This window comes from Miscanthus floridulus, chromosome 3 (genome assembly GCF_019320115.1).
Source record: "Miscanthus floridulus cultivar M001 chromosome 3, ASM1932011v1, whole genome shotgun sequence".
Lineage (NCBI taxonomy): Eukaryota > Viridiplantae > Streptophyta > Magnoliopsida > Poales > Poaceae > Miscanthus > Miscanthus floridulus.
Genome location: NC_089582.1, coordinates 30,782,627 through 30,794,456, shown reverse-complemented (window position 1 = coordinate 30,794,456; position 11,830 = coordinate 30,782,627). Strand labels below are relative to the sequence as shown.

At 46.5% G+C, this 11,830-nt stretch overlaps 1 protein-coding gene and 1 pseudogene across 1 annotated transcript; both read right to left on the bottom strand.

The window, feature by feature from the left end:
• Nucleotides 1-4,019: 4,019 nt before the first annotated feature.
• LOC136541538 (uncharacterized) lies at nucleotides 4,020-7,335 on the bottom strand (annotated as a pseudogene).
• Nucleotides 7,336-7,516: 181 nt separating this feature from the next.
• Nucleotides 7,517-8,577, bottom strand: LOC136541537 (uncharacterized). Its single transcript, XM_066533468.1, has 2 exons — nucleotides 8,207-8,577; nucleotides 7,517-8,122 (listed from the first exon to the last, which is right to left on the bottom strand). Exons 1-2 carry the CDS (start codon nucleotides 8,354-8,356, stop codon nucleotides 7,532-7,534), a joined length of 741 nt encoding a protein of 246 aa, XP_066389565.1. The 5' UTR covers nucleotides 8,357-8,577; the 3' UTR covers nucleotides 7,517-7,531.
• Between the last annotated feature and the right edge of the window lie 3,253 nt (nucleotides 8,578-11,830).

The window sequence follows — 11,830 nt, the reverse complement described above, 5'->3', positions numbered from 1 at the left end:
ACGTCTCGAGGCATAGTACAAGCAGCTGGGCGGTACACGGAGCCACTGGAGGACAAGTGCAAGCCGAACTAGAATCAGCTTCGGTCTGATCACGGTGCCAAGTCCGAATAGAATTAATTTACTCAACTCCAGGATGATTCAACTCCATCACGGACAACCTATCCAGAATGGGACACAGAGCAAGACGACATCAGGCAGATTCATGAGAGAAAATATGGGATGACGTATACATCAGCAAAGCGACAAAGATTCCGTACACAAGCTAATACAATGTTTAGAAGCAAGCACGTACAAGTCCTAGGGCCAATTCTATCCAAGCCGAGTACTGTATCAAGCAAAAAGTCCTGGCATCGGATACAAATTCTACTATGACAGACAAGACGATATCCATCTGCTCAAAGTACATGCAAAGGATGCTACAAGGATGACACAAGCAGCAAGCTAGCCAAAAGCAATCAGCGTATTAATATTTGGTTTTTTCATATACGCGTATATATGCAAATATACATGGAGAAGGCACATTGACAACTCAACTGGAACGGATCCGGTCAAGAACTAGATGACGAGAACTCACCACGATGTCCAACCACTTCAAGATGCAAATAAAGAAGGTGTACATACACGTACATACATAACAAGCCATCCAGCCAAATCAGAACCAAGCCAGAAGCTAACAAGATGTCCAAGACCACAAGCAAATTGCATCGCTGCATCAAGATCCACCGGGTGGTTCGGCTACATGCACACGACGACAACTCGGCTCCATCAAGAATCTACCAGGGAGCAACTTACCTCACCATGCAAGCCAAGATGACGAAGCAAAGCAAGGCCAATGGCAACGTATACATGTATATATTCGTTCACGAACAGATGTCTACGACTGCCTCAAAAAAAAGGGGACGGGGTCAACAAGAAGGCTCACGTCAAGCTGGAAGGGTGCACCGCCCCCACGCCGTCAGCGCCGATCACAACAACAACTCGACGACTCTACCGTGTGACGCTTGATAGACTACTCCCACTACTCGGACTCAACCGGGTACTCGACAACGGCTTCCTGATACTCGGCAGCGACTTCAGAGTACACGCGACGGGTTCCGAGTTGATCTGAGTACTCGACATGTCGGCGACAAGAGAGCTATCAAGTCTACCTCCATCTACGCCAACTACTCGGCTGCACGCCACGCCGATCAACTACCCGCCTGCGGTGATCTACAACGCGGCCACGAACCAAGCTAAGTCACGTCTCATTTTTTATATATTCCGGATATTATTCGTATGTCTCTATGGCCATATCATCTTCCCTTAACCGCTGTTAATTTTCTCGGATAGTAAGCCTTAATTCGTGAAGCTTGTTTTCTCGAATGGATGGTCACGTCAACGAACCTCTGAACCATACGGATGGTCACGTCAAAGAACCTCTAAACCATACGGGTGGTCACGTCAATGAACCTCTGAACCATACGCGAGATTCAAGTGCTTAAACATAACAGGCTACTACCCAGGAAATTAACCGACCTAGCAAGGGAAGACATAAAAAATCATCATGCGAGCAAACATAGTGCTCTAGGTCTTCTCTTAACGGTCACCGAATTCCTCAGGTAGAACACGCCTTAATCCGTGAAGCTTGTCTACTCACATGGACGGTCACGAACCGAGTGCCAGGCTCACATGGTCACATCATGAACCTCTGAACCATACGCCAGAGATTCAAGTGCTTAAACGTAATAGGACACTAACTGAGGAATTTGCATGGCCTAGCAAGAGCAAGACGCAAAAAGTTTATATGCATTTCATAATGCAGGGGCCCGCCCCTGATTGATTATTCAAATATGGGACATGCTCCCCACTTCATATCCGGAATGTCATTTACAACATATTTTTATGTTTAACATGCAGGGGAGCTACATCGGTACCATGAGATCAGGAAAACACGCTCCTAAGAGCTAGTCCAGAAACAACCCGGATTGATCAAAAAGAACCCCGACAAGGTGCGGCAAGAACCAAGACAAGCGTTCAGAAAGAACCTGGACGAAGCGCAAACAACCCCGAAGAGGTGCTGCAAGTACCAAGACAAATTCAGAAAGAACCCGGATTGATCAGAAAACAACCCGGATGAGGTACATACAAGTTCAGAAAGAACCTGGACGAAGCGCAAACAACCCCGAAGAGGTGCTGCAAGTACCAAGACAAATTCAGAAATAACCCGGATTGATCAGAAAACAACCCGGATGAGGTACATACAAGTTCAGAAAGGACCTGGACGAAGTGCAAACAACCTAGAAGAGGTGCGGCAAGAACCAAGACAAGATCAGAAAGAACCCGGATGAATCAAAAACAACCTGGAAGAACATTTCAGAAAGAACCCGGATTGATAAAAAAACAACCCGGATGAGGTACATACAAATTCAGAAAGAACCTGGACGAAGTGCAAACAACCTGGAAGAGGGACATCAAGAACCAGAGAAGTCTAGAAATGACCTCGTTGAATAAAAAACAACTCGGAAGAGCATCACGGCTTAGTAAAAAAACTAAGCTCGGGGGCTCGGCATTCGATTCAACTACGCCCGGGGGCTCGGATTCAAGGATGAAAGACCAAGAATACAAGTACTCAAGACTACAACAAAGACAACACATCAAGACCCTTCATCCGATTTCTATTCTAAGAAAAAGTACTCGGAGAAGGCTCGGGGGCTGCGGGATACATAACCCCCAAATTTTTTTGAAGACAAGAATCTGGACCCTCCAACTTTTGCAAGCAAAAGCAAGAGGCTCGGGGGCTACACTCAGTGAGTGCAATTTTTACGAAAAATTGCACCCACCGAAAAAGAACTCGGAGCAACCAAGAATACTAAACGGACCCTCTGTCTTCTTGTCCCAACAAGCAAGAGGCTCGGGGGCTACACTCACTGAGTGCACTTTTGTCCAAAAGTGCACATCAGCCGAAGAAAAGACAAAAAAGACCATCTCAAGGTTTCACTTCAAGAAGAACCTGGAACGAATTTACAACAACTCAACGAAGACCAAGAAGAACAAGAAGGCTTCCGAAGCTCATCCATGAGATGCTCGGGGGCTTGTCGATACGGGACCCATGGGGTTTCGTACGGAGAAGAGAGAAGAAGACCTAGTCCAACTAGGATTCCCTACATGTAATCCTACTAGAACTAATTACACATAATCCTACTAGGATCTCTACTTTGTAACCGACTAGGACTCCCACCTCTTCTGGACTATATAAAGGAGGGCAGGGGTCCCTAGATCGGCACCTACACATAAGCGACAGACGGCAGCGACAGACACAACCACAACATACCTCGCAACCACAACAAATAGCGCAGGGCGCAATATACTATCCACCCCACACTGGACGTAGGGCGCCGTGATTTTCCGGTCCATGCAAACTCAAACTGGTTGCATGCAGATTATTGAAAAGAATTTTCTCATTCAACAATTGTTCAAACACATATAATGAAAAGACTTTTCTCATCCAACATTCACAACAATTATTCATCCCTATTACATCACAGACCGTGCTCAAGCATTCACAGAAGCCGTAACACACTGTACTATAGAAACATGTACTGAACCACACAAAACTGTCAATTACGATCCATCAGAGCGTTAGCAAGCGAATCACGGATGGCATTCATGCATGACCACTCCTCATCCTCCACTACCTCGGGTTCAGGTTGATTTTCATAAGCTTGTCTTGGCACAAAGTTCTCATTTCGGTCACACCTACCGAAATGATTACCTGCTAAGCCACTAGTCCTCACAAAATTATGAAGAGCCATACATGCACAAATGATTTGGGCTTGCTTCTCAGGTGAATAAGGAGGGATCTTTTGCAAGATCCGCCACTTCATTTTCAGTACCCCGAATGACCTCTCAATAACATTGCTAAGAGAAGAGTGTGTGTAATTGAAGAGCTCTTCTTTACGTTGTGGCTCGGGCCCGTCGCGGAAGTCCTAGAGATGGTACTTGGTTCCCTTGTATGGAGCAAGATAACCCAACCGGTTAGGATACCCGGAGTCCACTAGATAGTATTTGCCTACAGCAGCAAACAAATTATGAGCAACAGGTACATAACCAACCAGGAACAATTGCACTCATGTGTACCTACGTACCATTTGGTGGATGTGGAAAGACTGCGGAGTATGTTGTTGTTGAATCATTGAACACTCTCATGTCATGAACAGATCTAGGCCAGCCGCATTAACAAATGTAAACCTCATGGCGAAGTCACAACAGGCCATTACATTTTGTGTAGTGATGCTCTTGCGGCACAAGTGCTGAATAAACAAATGGTTTGGCACGACACAAGGGATATGAGTCCCATCTATAGCCCCTATTGAAAGGTCCTTGTTTGGTTTTGGTAATTGAGTGACAACTTAGGTGGACTAATTGTGTTTATATGAGATACACAGGTGATTAGTCCACAGGTATATGTGTGTGAGCAACATATGCCATGAAGGTGAAAATGGCTTGGAAATATTGCAAAGCTCACACATGTGATGATGAAGGAGCTTAAATGCACATGAGACATGACATTAAGTCATGTGATCAAGGTGGAGAAGATCAAGACAAGACTTGGCTTGATGGACCGGTTGCAAGCGTGAAGGGCAAGTCGAAGGCTTTGGAGTGATGGACCGCGTGGCGGTGAAGCTTGAGCAAGACTTGGCGCCGATGGACGATGGCAACGGTGAAGAGCAAGTAGAGTCAAGATCGATGAACCAATATGATCATGTGATGATATGAAGTGGATCATATCATTGTTGATCGTGTTGGTGCATGTGTTGCATCGACATTGAAGGAGATGGAATGGAATGCGCAAGGCAAAGGTATAACCTAGGGCATTTCATTTCACCGGTCATAGGTGTGTAGAGAAGTTTATGACCGGGTTTAGGATAGATGGCCGTACTATCAAGAGGGGCAAACTTGTTTGCATATCGGTCATCTAGTGCCACTCGAGTGATCTAACTTTGCATTGTCGCTAGGATCGAGTGGCGTGGCAAGTTGAATGGCTAACATCCTTTGGGAAATGATTGTGAAAATGCTAACACACATACACATGGTGGTGTACACTTGGTGGTGTTGGCACATTTACAAAGGAGGTGGTGTTTGGTGGTGATTCGGCGCTTTCGGGAAAATGGAATGCCTATTTTCTATTGCGCCGGATGCAAGTTCTTGTGGTTAGCACATTGGAGCAAGGGTGAAGGAGTTAGAAGTGAAAACGAGCTGATCGCGAAGACGCTGGCGTCGGTCAACTGACCGGACGCTGGGTCTGAATGCACCGGACGCTGGCTGGTTGCGTCCGGTCAGGCTGACGTACGATGACGCAGAAGCTGGAGTGTGACCAGACGCTGGCTGCGTCCGATCAAGTGTGACCGGACGCGTCTGATCAAGGTCGGTACCTTACTGGAAACGACCGGACGCTGGGGGTTCAGCGTCCGGTCAGTTGAAAGCTGCTGCGTCCGATCAAGTCAAGTGACCGTTGGAACCGGGACACGTGGCCGTCTGTGGGCGACCGAACGCTGAGGTCCAGCGTCCGGTCAACACGACCGGAGCGTCCGGTCGGCCCGACCGTTGCCCAGTGAAGGGGTAACGGCTAGTTTAGCCCTTGGGGCTATAAATAGAAATAGCCTTCGGCCATGGCTGGTGCTGAGCACCTCAAGGGACTTAGTGTCCATGCTTGTGAGTGCTTGGGAGCCCTCCATCACACATATACTTGATAGTGATCATTCGATTGTGTGAGTGAGCGATTCTAGTGCGATTGCATTATGAGGTTGCATCGAGTGGCACTAGGTGATCGAGTTGCAAGCCGGTGGTGCTTGTTACTCTTGGAGGTTGCCACCTCCTAGACGGCTTGGTGGTGGTCTCCGTCGAAGCCCGCAAGAAGCTTGTGCGGCGCTCCGGAGAAGTGCTTGTGAGGGGCATTGTGCTCGCCCCACGGGAGCCGCGAAGAGCAACTCTAGTAAAGCGTGTCATTGAGCTACCCTCACTCAAGGGGTAGGTTCTTGCGGCGCCCGACGTGCGGGCTTAGTGGGTGATGCTAATTAGCCGCCGAACCACCAAGTGAGCGGTCGACACAACGAGGACTAGCGTGTTGGCAAACACGTGAACCTCGGGAGAAAAATTATCGTGTCAACCTTGTTCTTTCCGTTGGTCTGCATCCCCTTTACACAAGCTTGCAATTACTTTTATACATATTAAGCTTGTGTAGTCGCTCTTGTAATTAGATAGCTTGTGTAGCTTGCTAATTACCTTCTTGCTTGTGTAGCATAGAAGTAGCTTCCTTGAGTGGCTAATTTGGTTTTAGTAACCTTGTTAGTCACATTGCTTAGTTTGTGTAGCTAAGTATTTGCGCTCTCTAATTAGGCATTGGTTGCCTTGTTATTGAGCATTGCTAGTGAGCTTAGTTAGCTTTGTGCTTTTGCTTACTAGCATGTGTAGGAGCTCCCTTGTTGCTTAAAGTACTAGTGGCATAGGTTTGTGTGACCTTACTCCTAGAATTGTTTAGGAGAGCTCTAGCTAGCCCGGCACCTTAGTTGCATAATTAGTATCTTTGCAAGGTGCTAGTGAACGTATATAGAGGGGTGTAGTCTTGATTAGACCGATTGTTTTAATTCCGCATTTATATCGGTTAGCCGACGCGATTAAGTTTAGAAAAGACTATTCACCCCCCCTCTAGTCGCCATCTCGACCCTTCACCTATGCAGTTCTTGAAGTAGGGATAAAATCTACTACTTCTTAGTCTAGGATGTATTATTCTGAACTGTGGATCTACTGGCTTAATAATGTCTGCAGCAAGCCTGACCAGACACCTCAAAACTTTGGTAAACATAGTTGAAACAGTGCCCAATGACCTCTCAAACCTGTCCTCTGCTTGCCTAACAGACTGTGGTGCTCCTACCATCCAAAGAAACATCCCTAAAGCCTCAACAGATGTGGACTTAGTGGTAGACTTGAGCCCATATTTGTCCACTAACAAGTTATGAAGGCTATGGAACATTGTTGGGGTCATTCTAAACATGTTGTAACAAGAATTAATGTTGTCAAGCTTATCATGCACCCACTGGAAATCACTAACTCTTGGAGTCCTATATTGAGCCCTATTCAAATACTTGTCAATGTGCACAGCAAACTGGTACATACCATGGAGAAACTCTTCATCCTCGTCATCATTCATTAGCTCTTCCATCAACTCATCATCATCATCATCTAATATCATCTGCAGCAACTGTTGTCTTCTTGCATCTTGATCATCATCACCAACCTGTCATGGACAGAGACAAGAGCAAGTCAGTCATTTGATCAAACAGCCCATGAATCCCATGCATCACTCCCTGTCATCCCACATGATCAAGTTTCAAAACAGCACATACATCCATTCCACAAGTTAATATAGGAAAACAGCAAATCAACAAGTTCATACTGCATAACAAGTTCAAATTTAACTGACACAACACAACAGGACACAACAAGTTCATAAGCCCTGCACCAAATGCCCTACATGCAAATAAGGCTAAGTTTTCTAGTTGTCCACCGGGCCAGTCTGCGGGATATTCAGCTCGATGACGTGCATCTTCCCTTCCTTAGTGTCCTGGGCAAGGAAGAAGTCCATTTCAGTTTCTGATTGCACTAGCTTGTGCAACCCAGAAAACAAAGTCTTCGCTGTACTACTGATGCCCAACTCTTGTAGAGCTATCCTGGTGCACTCTGTTATCTTCCAGGACTTGTCCTTAACTAATCTCTGTAGCACTTCCTCCCTTCTGCTCTCTCTCTCCTTGAAGAACTGTAGCCTCTCTCTGCTTAAGTCATTGTGTGTGGTCATTTGGATGGTCATTGCCCTCACTGCTGGGCTCTTTGACCTCTTGCTGGGGCTAGATGCAGTTGTGCTTGTACTGCTGGTCCTCTTGTTTCCAACACTCATAGGGGCCAGTTCATCCTCCTGCTCTTGTCCTGCTTCTTCATCAGAATCATCATCATTCAAGTCAATGGTCTCTCTTGCAGCAGGAACAAAGGAGGTTGTCCCATCAACTGTGTTTCCTTTGAACATGCCATGCAGCTGGTCCAAGTATGCAGGCACACCATCCCTTCTAATCTTCAGCAAATCAGTGTCACCCTGTACAATATAGACCGATGTAGTTGTCAAGCAATTAGGGAATTAACATTTGTTAATAACAGAGCAACCTATATAACAAATTACCTGAGCATTGTCATTCCACCATTGGTCAGAAGCATGAATCTTTCCATCTGCATCTATACCTAAGCCAGTGTGGTTTTGTGCTTTGTCACACAATGTCCATATTTTCCTGAGTGTCCTCAGCTTGCCTTGAAGCTGTTCTCTGTCATGCATCAAGCCTGATGCTCAATAGTACCTCCGAGCGACGTTCTTCCACCCAAATTTGTTCATCTGTCCTCCTGGACAGTTCCCAGCATGTATCTCGGCAAGGTAGGAGTCACAGAACTTCTCTATGTTGTCTGGTAACCAATTTGCTTTATGCTTCTGAACCTAAACGGTGAAGAGGGACAACAATATTGAACAATAAACACTGACAAGCTTTAACAATAGACATGCAGCTAACACTAACAAGCATACAAGAACAATTCATAAACTGAGCTTTTAACATATCAACATACATGAACAATACACATGCAGCTAACACTAACAAGCATACAAGAACAATTCAAAAACTGAGCTTCTAACACATCAGCATACATGAACAATTCATAAACTGAGCTTCTAATAGATGAACATACATCAACGTACTTGAACAATACACATGCATCTAACTGAGCTTGTAACACATCAACATACATCATCATACTTGAACAATAGACATGCATCAGAGAAGGTGCTTGCTGGGTTAGGGACAGCGTAGGAGCCGTCGAAATTGTCGGCGTGGATGGCTGGCCCCGGCCCCCGTGCACGCGGGCGGCCGGCCCGCCGACGGATTGAACCGCTTCCTGGACGCGGCAGAGGAGAGACGAAGCCACCTCCGACGGATGCGGACGGACCGTCGAAGGCAGCACCTTCTGCAGCTCCACCTACTCCGACGTGGCTAGGCGCACGGAAACTGAGGCTCCGAGACACGCCGCCCCTTGGAACGCGAACGGGAGGCAAGACGTCCTGGGCTCCTTGAATGTGGTCCGCGTACTGCTGGTAAACGCCGGAGAGGCCGCCGTTTTGGTCAAGCCGGCCCATCTGCTCGTTGGGGTTCTGGTGGCTGCTAGACCCGACGGCGGCATGTAACGTGCTGGAACCCGGAGCGTCGTTGTAGACGAGGCTCGCTCCGACATTACCCAAGAAATCCAGGGTAAAGCCGGCGTCGGCGTCCCCGTATGCGGCGGGCTCGCCATTGAAGTCGTCGCCATGTCCTGCCATCGAATCCGCGCAAAGGAACTTGTCGATCCGGACGACGGCGGGGTAGATCTACAGGTGGAGGTGGTGGATCTGAATGCCGGCGGTGGAATAGAGCGAGTGCGGCGGCGCTGGGATGGCGAGGACGAGAGCGGTGGCGTTGCGATGGAGACGGCGAGAGAGGCGCGGATAGTGTTGGGCGAGCAAGCTGAATGGATAGGGTTCGGCGTCGGCTGCGGGACGGAGGGATAGGGTTGGGCACGCAGGCCAAGGCCACAGCAGGCCGAATTCGTAAAATTTTTGGGCCTGAAATTTTTCGGGCCTGTTTAGTTCCCAAATGCCAAAACGCCAAAATTTTTGCTTTTGGCAAAAAAAATAAAAATTTGTGAACTAAACTGGCCCGTGTATCAGCAGTGGAGGGTTCGCAATGCTCCTGTACCTCATTGTTGACAGCCGAGTGCCACGGATTACCTTCCAGGAAGGAGCTATGCCGAGGCTGTCTAGTCTTTTTTTCGAGTTCCAGTTCTACGGTGGCCCACCAAATACAGACCCTCCTATGGGTATCAAGAACCTCGTGCGCCTCAAAGAAGTCAGCTTCCGATGCAACAAATGGTATCGAGGAGACAGCCCGTGCATCAGCGCGATCATTGACGTCGTGAAAAAAGAAGCCCGGAAGCATCCCAACAGGATTGAATTACGTGTCGGGGCCCAGGTCTGGGATTTTTCGAGGCCAAGAGATCGCCGTGAATCTTGCAGCAGCAGTGGGGCCCAGCGGAAGAGACCGAGGAGATCCAAGCTTAATCCATCTTCTGCACAACACACGTAAAATACACTACTAGGTACGTAGCATTTTATTTCACTGATAATAATGCATTTTATTTTATACTACTACTAATAATAATAATAATACACTTGTGCTTCCTTCCTTTCTGTTGGCAGGCCACCCATCATTACGACCTGGACCTTGACACTACACGGAGCGGTGTTTCTATTCCAAAGGCATCGACGACGTCATCACGAGCCTCATTCTCCATGAATTCAGGAAGATGCATGCTGAGCTTTCTATATATGTCCTGTGCTATTGGCCACAAGTAATTTATTTATTCCAAAGGCATCACGTCGTCATGCTGATTTATTTATTGTTTGCCTACCTACAGAACGATTCCGAGTTCAAACGCCTGGTTCCCTTGAGCTACTTTTCAGTTTTCCTCTCACAACATTTCAGCATAAAAATCAGCATAAGAGAACAGCATGCACCTGTTCAGCCGTCATTATTATTATTATTAGTAGTAGTACATCTCTTGTATTCATTCAATAATCAGGCAGTGCCTGCATACTGGAACATATTGTGTGGTGTGCATTTTGAAGTGATTTGCCAAACCTATTGTAAAGATTAGTATTCTGAACCTGAATTTATCATTCCAGTGTCATATATTGTGATACATCTTATATATCTGTACGTGTGTTTTCGTGATGCTCTTTATCTGAAAACTGGCAAAAGCAGAAAAGTTTTCAAGCCTGAGCTGGTTTAATAAACTTGATGCTGTACAAAGCAGAGGAATGTAGGTTGTGAATTGCTCTCTGCTGGAAAGGCCATATCGCCTCCTAATAAGCTTAGTCAGCAAAATTTTTGCAGGCCCTGATTTAATGGAAACTTGGTTTTAAAATGTTACAGCCCTAGCAGTTTGATAATCCAGAAACTAGTGGACATCACAGATTTACCTTTTACCTTTTTTTCCACGAATATGATATGCTGGCATTCGCCCTGTAATAACAACAAAGAAAAGGAGGATTTGGGCCGGATTGGGTGGGGTGAAACAGTTGCACCAACAAGATGTGATGGATTACCAAATGGCCACATACCACGAACCAACACGGCGACGTTTTTATTCCTGCTCTTATTTTATTTGAGGTTTTTTGCACATGAGACTCAATCTACAGACCTAGGACCTTCACCGTATTCTTTACATAGCAGAATGGATAGGTCTACCTAAATCTGCATAACATGATGTTTTGAATGGGTGTGCATGATGTGCCTGACAAAAGAGCGAGCGAGCACACTAGTATGGGACTTGCTCGCTTCTGCTTTGTGCAACTGTTTGGGCTGCAGCTGCACAACAAAGTCCATTAGCTACAGCTCTAAATCAGCTGGGTGCTGGCAGCAACCACTGTAGCTGCAAGCCTGCAGCCACTGTCGGGAGAACTAACGAAGCTTAGTTTCAATTGGCCATTGAAAATTCTTTGGCTTATGATTTTGGTCAGTTTCCTTTTAGTGCCTTGGTTTGCATTAATGAAGGCAACACACAGTCACACTCTTTTGTTTGTTCCACATTTGTTATGTGTACGAATTGAACCTCTCTTCAGTGGATGCTCAGCAGCCGGAGCGCAGGGCCCCCATGGCACGCGATGTAACACCCTAAAATTTGCATTCATTTAAAATAGTTAAGTTTGATTTATTTATGTAATTAT

Bases quoted from the DNA above. Each gene is read 5' to 3' on its own strand.
- LOC136541537 (XM_066533468.1), bottom strand. From the start codon at position 8,356: ATGCATGACAGAGAACAGCTTCAAGGCAAGCTGAGGACACTCAGGAAA. The intron at 8,123-8,206 runs GTAATTTGTTAT...TATATTGTACAG, and splicing joins GGTGGAATGACAATGCTCAG to GGTGACACTGATTTGCTGAA.